The following is a 14,024-nucleotide window of genomic DNA, read 5'->3' as shown; positions in this document are numbered from 1 at the left end:
AATTAGTACTTTGCCGAACTTGCTGTGTTAAAGTGTAACTGGAGCTGTTGAGATGTTTTTGATTGAACTTGCTTTGAACTTGATTTTATTAAATACAACCTCCTAACGCTGAAAATGATGTACATGTTTTTAGTTCCTTCCTGTGTGTGCGCTCACTTCAGTTTCTGGAACTCTTTCACCAGTTGTGTTTTCTGGTCAGGAGCCATCCGTGCAAAGACTGTTGCTCGCATCAAAACCTGCGCAATGACACCATGAGAAGATTAAACTACAGTAAAAGGACAGAACTTACTTTTCATAGTTTTAGAGCAGAGAAAAGCGGAGTACGTCTTTTCATTACCTTTGGCAGATGCTCAGGGAAGTGGTTGCATAGGGCAGCAAATGAACTGCCACTAATAGCCAAGTGATAACCAAAATCTCCCTGGTAGAGGAAGAAAACATCAACTGTATGTAACTGCAATTTTGTATTTATTTTACATGAATGCTTGATTCAAAATAATCTTGAGGTTTTTCATTAATGAACTCCACATTCTTGCGTTTCTGTCAGCCCGCATGTAAAAAACTCACAATCGGTGAGATTTCCATCCCGCGTAAATTGGCAGAAAGCCTCAGAGGGGAAAAATCAGAAACCTCTCTCTCTCTCTCTCTCTCAACAGAATACATACCACTGAACTAATACTACATTTGCTAACTGCAAAGCTAGCAGCTGATTAGCAAACATGGTGTCATTAAGCAAATTTGGAACCTCAAGTTCTTTTTGGAGAATAGACAGTCCATGCCGCCCTCTCCCCATCAGGCAGGTATGGGTCCTTATTCTCCTTTTTTTTTTTTTTTTTTTTACTTTTTTGTCTTTTCTGAACACAGAAACAAAACACATGCACATAATGCCTCCGTCGACATGAGTTTGATGGCTGCTTGTTCTTCCTCCGCATCGGCCCTGCCGCGCCGATGGGCTGAATCTTAACGGAAGCACGCAACGACTGGGCAGGATGTGGTCGGTGAAAGACGTGTAGTGTGACATCTCACCCATTCTAAGACGCAGAACGATATTTATCTGGCAGTCTGACAACACGACCGTCGTGAATGACAAAAAAAAGTTGTGGTTTGGTTTAACAAGGGCATAAATTGGCTTCCCGCTAACGGCTCCATTCGCCATGAGACGGTGGCCGAATGTGTCGCAGGAGGATAACTGGCGAGAGAATCCATCAAAATGCAGTCCGTTCTTACGCGAAACCAATCCCTGGTGCAAGTGTGCGAGTGGACGGCTTCCTTTTCAACCTGTGCTAAGTAGGGTCGCAGGCTGCAAGTCAGAGGTCTAAATCGACACACAAAGTGCTCTTGAGTGGGACTTACCTGGGCTGTGACAAATGTGCCCTCTCTATCTTCTACGGTGAACCTGAGGGTGGGTGTGGTTTGAGCAGTGCAGGCGGTGGCTTCGACAAAGATGAGCCCCTCATCAGCCCTCACCATTCCGCACCTTTGGGCAATGCTGACTGCTGTTCGAATGTTGTCACCTGTGAGAGAAAAAATTGACCATTTTTGAACATTTTATGAATAACATATGGCCAAATGTTCACAAAGTCAATGGAGGAGGACCGCATTGTTGACAAGCGACTCCCACCTGTGACCATGACAGTTCGGAGCTTCGCCAGCCTCAATGTGCGGATGACCTCGGCACTCTCCGGTTTCACCAGGTTCCTCATCATCAGCAGGCCCAAGAACTGCATGTCCTTCTCTACTTCCCCTCTGTGGAGAAATATGCCAACAGATAGTTTGCGCTTTTGAATCCATTTCAGCATTTACATAGAGCAAAATTATGTGACTGACCGAGACAGGAATCTCACCGTTCAGCGGCGCTTAGATCAGTGCTTGTGTCCATTGGTTTATAACTAAGAGCAAGAACTCGGAGACCTTCACTGGAAAAGCTGCTTAGTTTCTTTGAAAACTCCGGCGGCACTGTCATAAAGAATGCATCTTATTCAGGACTGATATATCATCTAGTATGGACAATGTTCCAATTCATGAAAAAAAAATGACAGACAACGACAACTTAAAAAACATTATATAAGGGTAACATCTTTTAACTGGGCAAATACTCGACATTTGTTTTTCTATTTTCACTCTAACAGGTGTCACGGCCAGGTTTCAAAGCCCCTTTTACACTGCCCGTCAAAGCGGACATTTTTCTGCCTCTTTTTTTGTGTCACTGTTTACTGGTCGCAAGTACAGACACAAAGTGGAGGGATGATAGATGAGAGGTAGGATCAGGCACCTCGGCAATATATTATAAATAGCAATTAGCCTAGACTTACAGTTTTTTCTTTTTTCATGCCATGCATTGCGTCTTTCACGTTTAAAAAAAAAATGGGTAAGATGCTACAAGTCTTTATAAATGTCAAATACCACACAATTACTTGGTTTTATATTTTCATAGAGCATAACAAACATTCACATGACAGTGAGGAAAAAGTCAACTTGGACTGGTTTGTGTGGAATTAGTTTAAGCAGATTCTAGTGATCTAATTGAAGTTTAAGCAGAAATTTAAGAAATTCAAAAAGCCTTCCAATGTTTGAATTACAACAGGTGGTAACACATGTTGTAGTTGTAGCTTCTGCCATCGAGTGTCTGTCTGTCAGTCGATGTCACTGGCATAGACAGATGAACATTATTTGTAAGCACTTTGTATGCAGCGATGGCTGTTTGAAAGTGCTCTATAAATACAGTTGAGTTGAGTTGAGTAAAATAATAATTTTCGGACCAATTGCCCGGGAACCACTTTCTGGCATCTCAAAAATCAAGCATATCACCAATGTCTGACCCGTTTCTTGTCGGCAGAGGCTCGCCACCATCTCGGGAGAGCCTTTCATGAAAGCTAGAGCAGAGCGCCCCCCGCAGGCCACCGTCACCACACTCATCCTCTGCAGGGCCGAGGAGAAGGGAAACCGCTGAACAATTGCCACAGGCTCACTTGTGGACTGAAAGAAACATGAAAAGCTCAAAGTTCTGAATGAGTGGAAACATATGAATCGATTCATTGCTTCTTTCGATCAATTCAACTTGTTTTTGTGAAAACACGAATGAGATATGATGATTTCACAACAGTACATGCTTCCCTACCTAAAAAGACTGATTATGAAGGGAACTTTCTAATGAAATAATACATAGTGAGTGGTAGACGCGACACTTACAGTCGCATGAAAAGGAAGCAGCCTCGGAGGACGTCTCATTACCGCTAATACTCTTTGCCCTCCAAACTCAGCATCCAGCGCACCACCATCTTCCCCTGATTCTTGGAGTGTCTGGAACGAAACACAGAATTGTGCTTCAGTAGAGGTCGAAAATTATAAATAAAGACAAAAATTCCTCTTTGTACATTCAACACTGTCCGTTGTCTCATAGAAATTGTAAGCATCATGTCGAAATCATGTGAATAAAATGGTCATCATTTTTGGCTCATACCCAACCGGTAGATTTAAACATTTTGAGCTCCAATGGGTCTCCAATGGGTTGCCCTTGCAGAAGGACCAGAGTGTGACAGCAGGCCATGCATGAGATCATTGGCCCAGGCGGGAGTAGACTCGGGTCAGAGACCACATCTGAAAAACCGGCAGATCCCCCCTCCACTACTCCCCACACGTCCAGCCCCTCCTCTGTCAGAGTTCCTGTCTGGAGAATACAAAGTGGAAGTGAGAGTCCATCTGGGGGGCTCACTTTATTCATTCAAGCGGATAATAAACGGTGATTAATTGGGGTCCAGCCACTATCAGAAGAACTATGATTGTGCGTACAGTTTATTGGACAGCATCGTACACAAGCACGCTGCTCCTCACCTTGTCAAAACAAAACAGTGACACCTTGCCGCAGACATTGATGCGCGGTGGACTAATGCAGAATATGCCTTGCTTCTTCAGTCTGTGCTGGGCATAGATGGTGCCGATGGTGATGGCAGTAGGTAGGGCCGGTGGCACCACAATGGTGACAATATCCAAAACCCGAACCACCAACTCAAACCAGCTCATCTAGACACATACAGAAAGACGCATTTGGTTGGAATGTCAAGAGGTTCCCGGATTTGTTTTCCTGGCTGTTCACGTGCGCACTTACATTATAATGTGAGAGGATCACAAAGCTGTACACGGTCCCAATAAAAGCTGTCCAAAAAAAAAAAAAGGAAAATAGAGATTTCAAATGTGAATAACACTTTTGAAATAATACATGATATGGACATAACTTGTTGGACAAAAAAAGAAATCAATCAGGTCATCAACCAGTGATTGGTAAAGCAGTAAACGCTTATCTTATCTAAGTTCACATGTTGAAGTGTCAAGGACACAAATGGAAAAACAAACAAAGGGAAAAAAAAAACTACATGTAGAATACAAAAATCCAACAGACAGCCCAATGTTGCTGTAAAAAGCTCTTACCAAAAAATCCCAAGATGACCAGGAACTTTGCAGCATCTCGGTAGAAGCGAAAGTTGATGGGCTGCGGGTACAAAATGGAGCTGACCAAGTTACCTTTGGCGGTAAAAAAACCTGTGGATGACGCACAATTATTGCGTGAACTGATTTTACGCACACTAGGCAACTCGGGATTGAGCATTTGACGAAATCAGGGTTCCCACTCTTCTCTTGAAATAATTTTCCAGGAGGCGAGTATAAGCAAGGTAGCAAACAAGAGCTACGACTTGTGTCTGCAGTGTTGCCATCTTAGCAAACATTTTCGCAATAGTTAGCGACTTTTCAGATCTCTCTGGCAACATTTTTTTTTTCCCAAAAAGAGCCTAGCAAAAATGACAGGTTGCAACATTCTTGTTTTCTGCACGGTGCAGCGAAGAGGGGGCCAAAGGTCTTGGCCTGATAACTCTGTAAACAAAACTACTGTTTCATAGAGCGTACGTATTGGGTATATGATAAATCATCACTGTCAATAATACTACACGTGTCACTTATTTGGGACTGTACACATTTGGGAGTGTTGATGAGGCGCGGCTAATTTGAGTTTGTAGCTAGTGCACAAAATGAATGTCATAGTTTTTAAAGTATAGAGACCACTTATAAATTCATTTAAAATGTGCATTCTAACCAAATGGAATTATTCCACTTTAAAATGTATCATCTCAATAGTATCTCGCGCCATGTGTTGTGATATGTATCAATTTGTCTTTAAATTGAGAGACACACACTCCTGAAACCTAACAGATTTTGTTCCACTTGAAAACTGATCGTCCTTTAGTCATATTGCACCTCATGTATAATTTTTTTCTGGAGGGATGCACACCCCTAACAAATTCAATGGTGTAAGTTCAGTCACCGGCTCAACTTGTACCTCCCCATATTGCTCAACTTACACAATGGCTCCCATATTGAATTTATTATCAACATGGTCCACAAAATAGATTCTTCCCCCTAAACATTCTGTCACATACTCAATTAAAAAAATGTTTTCTTTAGAGCAAGGGGTGGCTAAACTTACCCCTGTGCTCAATGTATCTCAGTCTCCCCTACAGGCATCACGAATGGCAACAATGCCCATTTGCACTTACCAGTCCCTGTGACTACGGCGACAGCACCAACATCACCAGACCCCCCTCCTTTGGCCTGGATGAGTTGCGTTCCACAGAAGAGTGTGTGCTTACGGTCAACGTCTGAGATATATTTTTTCTCTGAACTCAGCAGAGGAGTTTTTAGCACTGGGACACTCTCACCTGGACACAGGGAATAGTTGAAAATGTCTCATATTTTCATACAGACACATACCACAGATCAATAGATAGACATGCACAATCTAATGACATCGAAAAACACGTCCTCGTCTGATCTTATAAATATATGATTGAGATCCTCTTTTCTCTTATTGTGCTATTATTTCATGTATCCAGATTACACCTTTGATGATTGTCAAAAACCCAATCTATCAAATATGTTTGAAAATAAGGTGACTCCCACAATTTCTGCAAAATATTCTGAATGAATAAATTTGGGGTGAGCAAATGGAAGAAACTGTCATCACGATTTGGTGAGAATCACTAGATAGTGTTTTGGAATATTATCTTATTAAACAGTAAGTTGTTCAAGGAAAAACATCAGGGGTGAATTACAATTATTATATATAAATATATAAATTCTGGGCGTCATTTTTAAGACATCTTGACTGAACAAGACCATTTCAACTTTTAATTGGGAACCCTATACTAGATGCTACCACACACGCACACAGTCTATCGACAGATTCGTGTGGTATCGTTATGTGATTAGCACCAGGAAGCATAAATGATCTATTTACGAAGTTCTAAGATGGCTGGGTGAGCTGACCTGTCAACATGCCTTCATTGACCAGACACTCTCCTGCCAGCAGGGCAGCGTCACAAGGCATCAGTTGGCCATCCTTTGGTAAACATATGCAGTCACCAGGCACCAGCTCCTCCGAACTAACATTCGCCTGCTCTGAGACAAGACATCTGGTTGATTCCATTTTTAAAAAATAATCTACGGTACATAGGACTCAACATAGAGTTACAGGACCAGAAATGTTACATTACATCAAAGTGGGAGAATATGTAAGGAAAAAAAAATAAAAAATACCTCCGGTCTTTCTTATGACTGTGACGTTGGTGACCAAGCGTGCCATGTTGTGAAGAATGACTCTTTGCTGTGGAATTAATAAAGAGCTACTGTTTTTATACATTGTTTACATTCACACAAAAATCAGGGTAACTCAAGACGAAAGCGTCACCTTGCGGATCTCATAAAGTGAGATACCGATGGAGAAAAAAGAGATTAAAAATATACTCGTGGAGTAGTAGTAATATTCATCAACCGTCCACAGGACCATGCTGAATAACTGGAAAAAGTAGAAGGGGTTGAGGACCTACGAGCAAAGACAATATTTTGATCGGCAAATTGTAACTACATGATCAAAGATATAGATACGAGGGATCAAATTTATATATCAAGGAAAATATCAAAGAAGGTTAATATCCTTCTCACCTCCTCAATTAAAAGTTGGAAGTAAGACTTGACAGGCACATCAATCACATTGGGTCCATACACTTGTCTCCTATAACATGGGAAACCCAAAAAGTGAAACCAACAAAAGAAAGGGTGCGAACGCTGAGAGAGCGACTCGTACCTGCAAGTGTTATTCTGCTATAACAATATTCTCGCACTCTTATGCAAGACTTTTTTTTTTTTAATGCACTTGGCTTGCGCATGTTCCATTCTCCCAGCCAGATTTTCTGACCCATTCACATCGCATCACCGGGTAATGTGCGCCCGACCGCCTAAGAGATGCAGCTCACTGAAGTCTGAGGCTGGCTCTAAATCATGGCGGATGGAGTTTTCCTTAGACTTGTGAATGTCAGAGGAATCCATTTGGGAAATGAAGCACAGTATAATATGTGCACTACAAAGTACATAAAAATAACACTCAGTAACCTAAGTGCCATCGTCAGTGAGACTTGCGCACCACTCTGACTAGAATGCTAGAGTTCGAAGGAGAGCACGTAACATTATTCTGGATGGAATAAATCCAAGAAAAGTATTTTATTCAGCATACTGCGCTTATAACTGTATGCATATGTAGAGGTCCAACAAAAGAAAAGCTGGTGTGTCTGCCCTCAGCGGCACCCTGCAACAGCCTTGAGTCACAATTAAATAATTGACAACCAACATAGATCTTGTGTTTAGTTAGGTGGACAACAATCAGTGATTCACTGAGCAGCATCCTATTAGAGTTAAAGTTTTTAATATACTACACTAAATGAAGAAGTAAAATAAATAAATACATACAAGTCAGACACATGCTCACCTCAAGTTCTGTTCAAGGTGACTCAAACCATTTTTGAAGCCATGAAGATCCTTGCAGGTCCAGTCCTCATTGAGGACACTACAGTCAAAACAAACATGATTGTGATGGTACTGCCAGATTTCATCTCACTATGTAATATCAAGCAAAACATTTGGGTGCCGTAATACTGCCCCTAAGCTGTTTTGAAACAAAAATAAAGCTGCTCAGTATTCAGGAAGACGCCTTTAACATTACCTCACGAGACAGAAAGCTGCCTTCCTGTCCAACCATATGTAGCGAAGGCCTTCAAACAGGTAGTAGCGCAGAAGTGTTTTCTGTAAAAAAAAAAAAACAAACAGCGGCATGGTTGGAGAGCACTCCACTATTAAATTTAAAAAAAAGAAAAGAAAAAGAATACGTGTTCTTCACCTTGTCCTGGTAAAGCTGAACGGTGTCCCTCCATTCTGTAGCCTCTATATCTCCCAATAATTCCAAACTATTACAGGGAGACAAACAACACTAAAATGGCAAAAGGTTCTTTTCACATAAGCGTAAAGTGTTGTGTGGACATAAGGCAAAGCTCACAAAAGCTCACCTGCCCTCCTCCAGCTCCTCTGTGAGCACTTCCGCCACATGGTAGTGGCCACAACTATCCTAAAGGCAAAAAGACAACAGGAATATGTGAGTAGAGTTTTTTTGTACGGGTACCAGTACCACAGTTTGACCCACAACAGAAGATGTCTCTTGACAACTTCTGATCACAAACAAGAACCAACTACAAAACGTACACAGGATTTGCATGACTGGTTACAATTATTTGACCATTAAGAATTGTATTGACGAAACAGTATTTTACTTCTTGAAACTATTTAGTAAACACAGGAAAAATTATCTCTTTTTTTTTAAGTTGTGAGAACAATACCCAATCACGCAGTTCTGAAAAAAAGCAAAAGCTACACAGTACACTTGTACAATGCTCTGGTTTAGCATTATATATATATATATATATATATATAAAATCAAAAGTCGAGATAAAATCATTGTTCTCACTCGTATTAGCACAAAATCTGCAAGCCCGAGAGGACAGGGACGACAGCGTGCCAGAAGAGATAGCCGAGGGCGCCAGTGGAACACAATCAGGAGAACACCCAGGGACAGCACAGCCATCAGGTGACACAACCACGCCCGCCATCGGACCCACTTGTATCCTTGGGCATTCTGGTGAGTGGCAAAAAAAAAAAAAAAGAGAAAGGGGAACAAAAAGAATGCAAGGATCATGTAGCATATCAATACTGGTATAAAAATATGCAATTATTATATCAAAACAGCTGATTTAAAAAAAAAATCCATCAATTTTCTGAATCGCTTGCGTTTTCCTAACTAACAAAATCCTCTTGGAGAAAAAAGTATTTGTACTTTTGTTCGTTTACATAATTGGAATGTAGTGGAAAATCCAGGAGATTTCCAACAGTGCTCATTGACAAACATGCAATTTCTAAGTTAAGTGCATTTTCGGTAATGTGGGGGTTTCATTTATTTTGTTTTTGTTTTATTCAAGCACAGTAGATTCTCGTGTTTCTTTGTTTGAATTTTATCACTTGATCAATTCTCTTCTAACATTTCATACTTATTAAAAAAAAAAAAAGTATCATTCCTGCTGAACATATCACATCAAGATCGGTCTCGGCCAGCTGGCTAAAGAAGAGCCTCTTAGTCCACAACATCCCTTTGAAAACTGAATTCCATGCCTTTGATACACTGTATCTCAGCTGGATTACTGCAATGCACTTTTTATTTTTTTGGGTCAGCCTCAAGCGTCTCCAGTTGGTCCAAAATGCAGCTGTTCGCCTCCTAACTGGAACTCGTGGGAGGGAACACATAGCGTAACTCAATTTTGGCCTCCCTTCAATGGCTCCCTGTGGATTTTGGAGATCCTTTTAAGATTGATTTGTCTTTTCTTACCCCACTTTACCCCTCTGAGTGCTTCCACCTCTACGTAATCTCAATTTAGTTGTCTGATGATTTGAAATCAGAAGTACAATACACTGTTTCCAATTTGTTTTGCCATTTGTAGCACACTGTGAACTCAAATCATCTTCCTCTCCTGACACGGCAAGTGGTTCTTACCATGGGTTTGTCAGGCACAAGCAGGGCCAGTCATGCAGGCCAGCGACAGGAAATCCACCCGGCAGCTTAATTCCTAAGAGGCAGTTCGCATATCAATGTCACAAAACAGGTCTCTCGCTTAGTCAACATTTGCGAGAACCGAGTCCCTAAACATGCACACCCTCAAAGTCAACATTCACAAGACACGGCATTGCAGCAGTGTTAATTAAACTTGCAGATTTTTGCTTTTAAAACAAATATGGCAGCGATTAGGACAATTGAAACAACAGGATTGTGATACGGCAACGGGTGCACTGATTCACCAGGTGACAAGTGAGGAAAAGGAAAGTGAGCCGTCCATCTAAATGCAAACACACAGAAACAGGTGGACCTACCAACCCAAATCCAATGAAGTTGGAATGTGGTGTTAAAACATAACAAAAAATAGAATACAATGCTTTGTAACTTATGTTCAACCTATATTTAATTGAAGACACTACCAAGACAAGATACTTCATGTTCAAACTGACAAACTTGATTGTACCTAGCAGTCATAAAATTCAAAGTTAATTATTATGTTCCAAAAACAATAAAGTTTATCAGTTTGAACATTAAATATCTTTTCTCTGCAGTGTATTCAATTCAAGGATTCGCAAATCATTGTATTCTGTTTCTATTTATGATTAACAAAACATCCCACCTGCATTCCAATGGCCATTTGTGTTTTGGTGACCACATCAGAGACTGAAATTTGGATCTGTTGGGATGCTTAGAAGAAATCCATCATGGGTTTCAGGTTATGCGTTGTTGCTCAAACACGCATTCCTTTTAAAAATATGCAATGCTACTACATTAGCGTCAACGGGCAGTTATGTAAGCATATGACATAAACCAGGGGTGCCCATTACGTCGATCGCGGTCGACCAGTAGATCAAGGACTGGTCCCGAGTCGATCCGAGGTGGAGAGGAAAAAAATAAATACATAAATTTGTGTCTCTGTGCATGTTATTAATATATTTTTTGTGTTAATGCACACTGCACCCTAATCATTCTGTCAGTCTCACTTTCACAAAAAGTATTTTAAAAATAAAATAAAATAAAGCAGGTCATCTTTAATCTACGGTGACGTGTGACTGCGTCACCGGAAGTTGCTAGGGCTCAGCAGTCTGCAGTTGCAGCTTGTGATCAGAGTTGTTGCGCTATATCTTTTATCGTGATTATTATTCTCATTCAGAGTTTGTTTTGTACAATTCGCCGAGGGGACGGGCAAAGAATTGGAATCTGGAGGGCCAAGAGAAGCATTTTAAAACGGTACGCGTGGGCTACGATCGTTAACAGGTTGCAAAAGTGCATTGTGTGCCACATCATGGCATGCGTGTGTACGTGTGTGCGTATGCGCTCGTGCGCGGTAACGGGTCGATCACGGGAGGTTGGTTGATCGAAAAGTAGATATTCGGTCAAAAAGGTTTGGGCACCCCTGACATAAACACATATAGAGTTGAGCATCAAAATGTGAACACCTCTAATGTCATAAAGAGCAGTCGACATCCAGCCATCCTTCCATTTTCTCAAAGGTGAAGTGGAGCCCCTCCCACCTGATTGTGGACGAAAGGTGGGGCACACACTGCAGACGTCTCAAGAATAATTTTTAAAGTCTACAGGGAGAGTGAAACAAACTATTATGAAGAAACTTCAACAAATACAAGCTCAGGTGTGTGTTAAATAAAGCCCAAGGGCAGATTTTAGTATCATCACAAGTGATGGGCCGGCTGGCACTCCAGCGACAACCACAGATTTGTATTAAAGCAATTAAAAAGTCAATTTTCCATAATGTGGCCCCTTTAAGCAGTATAGTTAGTTTCAGTTCAGTATGTGGCTGTTTGTCAAATGCCTCCTCAAAATAGCAGTTCTGAGGCACTTCCTGTCCCCTGGGGGAGTCCTGAGACACTGCATATCAGTATGTGATAGGTCTGAAATCGGACCAAAGACAGAACAAACAAACAAACAAACAAAAAAAAAAATCAAACAAACAAACAAACGGACATCCTACTCTTGTAATGGTGGCAAAATATTTGTTACAGGAATCAGTCGTACCGCATGACTGGCTTGAAATCATGTGAAAGCCAGCCAAGCTTGATGCAATGCGATCACATGGTTGTTTTGTCCTAAATAGCACTTGTCTGGAACGTCACAAATTTCTTTAACGGTATTAACACTAAAATGGTTTTAAGTTTTTAATTAGTGTCATAGCCTTTCGCAATGTTGATTGATTAGAAGAATACCTTATCATATCCCATGCTATATTTTAGTTTTTCAAAACGCTTATACCTGTATTTTGTTGTTGTTTTTTTTTATTCATTTAACAAATTTAAAAAATAGTTGCTTGCTTTATTTGCTAAAAATAACATTTTGAAATGAGTAAATAAAGAAAAGCATTTGTACATTTAAACTATTTTAATTTATAAATGATTGGTTGTTTAACTATCCATCCATTCCCCTTTTTTAGGGTTGCAGGTGAACTAGAATCTATCCCAGCTGACTCGGCGAGAATCAGGGAACACACTGCAATGGTGACCAGCCAAATGCAAGGGACATGTTGACAAATGGCGACCAGTCCAGGGTGTATCTTGCCTCTCACCTAGAGCCATTTGGGATCGACTACAACCTCAATTTAAACAGCCAAATGTAATTTATTTTTTAAAATATTGCCTACAAATGACCAAGCCGATTTGTCTGTTCTAAAAACTGCAATAAAATGTCATACACATATCAAAAGAGGCCCACATGAACTTATTATCACTCATACTACTGATAACAAAACCATATATTGTCCCACAATGTTTTTTTACCATGTCATAAGTGTTGGAAACTCAATCTTCATTTAAAAGATGCAAGTTCATCGGTACACGAACTAACGAATTTGATGCAACGATTTTACAAATGTTTTTGTCCATCAATTATGAGCATTTATGTTTTGCTTGTTACAGTTCCTGTTTTAAATTGATTTTGTTTGTTTTTAGAATTGTATGTCAGGCGCATTTAATTCCACAGATTGCCTTTCTTTGACAATGTCATTGATGCATTGCAGAGCAAAAAAACTTAATTAAATAAACAAAAATATTTATCTTTTTAGGGCTCTGATTATTAGCTGTAATTGCAGACTACTGACCACTAACAATTTCCTGTGATGCAGGTAGTGCGCCACCGTAAAAGTGACCTACTTTTTAAAAATTGTATTTGTATACGTTTGTTGTGAAAGTGAAACTGATCGGATGCTTCGGCTGCAGTGTACACTAAAACAAAATATATAATCATAACACGCACACAGGGACTCTTTTTTGCCTTACACCTTTCGAACAACAGCATTTTAGTTTTGTTTTTGTATCGGATGCTTCGGCTGCAGTGTACACTAAAACAAAAATATATAATCATAACACGCACACAAGCACTCTTTTTTGCCTTACACCTTTCGGACAACAGCATTTTAGTTTTGTTTTTGTTTTTCTGTGAAATGTAAACACCCAGGCTGTTGGAAAATGGACTTTCACTTGATCATACAGTCCTGTAGAATTATGAACACATTGAATGCGCAAATCCTATCAGCTTTGTTTCAATATTCCTGTAGAATTATGAACACATTGAATGCGCAAATCAGCTTTGTTTCAATACTCCACATACACTACGGTCGACCCAGGTCATTTAGCTCCTCGTGTTTTAAGTACAGTATTCGCCACTAAGGTGCTAGCTGTAGCATTTAGCCTCTTTTGGGTTGTGCTCGTGTTGCCGTATGACTTAATCTCTAAACCTTTTAGAAACGGGAGGACGAGTAATTTAAATTGTACTTACGTCTGCTCCTGACGAGTCACCGGCTCTATAATGAGTGGTTCACTTTTATTTATGCCATATTGCCCGCCCAAAACAAACCAGATAACACGTCATTTATAAACATGCGTCTACAATACGCGACAATGTCCAAATTTATTTTCACGCGTTTTTTAAATGCTGTTTCAAATTAACCCTTACGTTACTTTGAGGTGCGAATGCATTTTGAAGGACCTGACATGGTCCTATATTGTGCGATAAAAGGCTCACAAAGTCAGGAAACATTAGATGTGCTTTTGGTTGCGTAAAA

At 40.3% G+C, this 14,024-nt stretch overlaps 1 protein-coding gene across 1 annotated transcript in view; it reads right to left on the bottom strand.

Annotated features, from left to right (window-relative positions):
• Positions 1-14,024, bottom strand: part of atp13a2 (ATPase cation transporting 13A2) — a 17,560-nt gene extending 3,536 nt beyond the window's left edge. Inside the window, exons 1-23 of the mRNA XM_019873120.1 lie at positions 13,739-14,024; positions 9,914-9,986; positions 8,837-9,004; positions 8,382-8,440; positions 8,216-8,282; positions 8,042-8,121; positions 7,808-7,885; positions 6,988-7,057; positions 6,734-6,868; positions 6,583-6,649; positions 6,313-6,444; positions 5,544-5,705; positions 4,423-4,533; positions 4,103-4,149; positions 3,829-4,017; positions 3,458-3,664; positions 3,187-3,297; positions 2,817-2,973; positions 1,842-1,953; positions 1,619-1,743; positions 1,351-1,511; positions 338-418; positions 157-236 (exon numbers count right to left, since the gene is read on the bottom strand). Of these exons, the coding sequence (XP_019728679.1) occupies positions 157-236; positions 338-418; positions 1,351-1,511; positions 1,619-1,743; positions 1,842-1,953; positions 2,817-2,973; positions 3,187-3,297; positions 3,458-3,664; positions 3,829-4,017; positions 4,103-4,149; positions 4,423-4,533; positions 5,544-5,705; positions 6,313-6,444; positions 6,583-6,649; positions 6,734-6,868; positions 6,988-7,057; positions 7,808-7,885; positions 8,042-8,121; positions 8,216-8,282; positions 8,382-8,440; positions 8,837-9,004; positions 9,914-9,916 (2,402 nt within the window). The 5' untranslated portion in view covers positions 9,917-9,986; positions 13,739-14,024. The remainder of the gene's footprint in view (positions 1-156; positions 237-337; positions 419-1,350; positions 1,512-1,618; positions 1,744-1,841; positions 1,954-2,816; positions 2,974-3,186; positions 3,298-3,457; positions 3,665-3,828; positions 4,018-4,102; positions 4,150-4,422; positions 4,534-5,543; positions 5,706-6,312; positions 6,445-6,582; positions 6,650-6,733; positions 6,869-6,987; positions 7,058-7,807; positions 7,886-8,041; positions 8,122-8,215; positions 8,283-8,381; positions 8,441-8,836; positions 9,005-9,913; positions 9,987-13,738) is intronic.

This window comes from Hippocampus comes, unplaced genomic scaffold, assembly GCF_001891065.2.
Source record: "Hippocampus comes isolate QL1 unplaced genomic scaffold, H_comes_QL1_v1.1 scaffold28, whole genome shotgun sequence".
In the NCBI taxonomy this organism is placed as follows: domain Eukaryota; kingdom Metazoa; phylum Chordata; class Actinopteri; order Syngnathiformes; family Syngnathidae; genus Hippocampus; species Hippocampus comes.
Note: the sequence above shows the minus strand (reverse complement) of the source record. Positions and strands in the feature narration are given on the sequence as shown.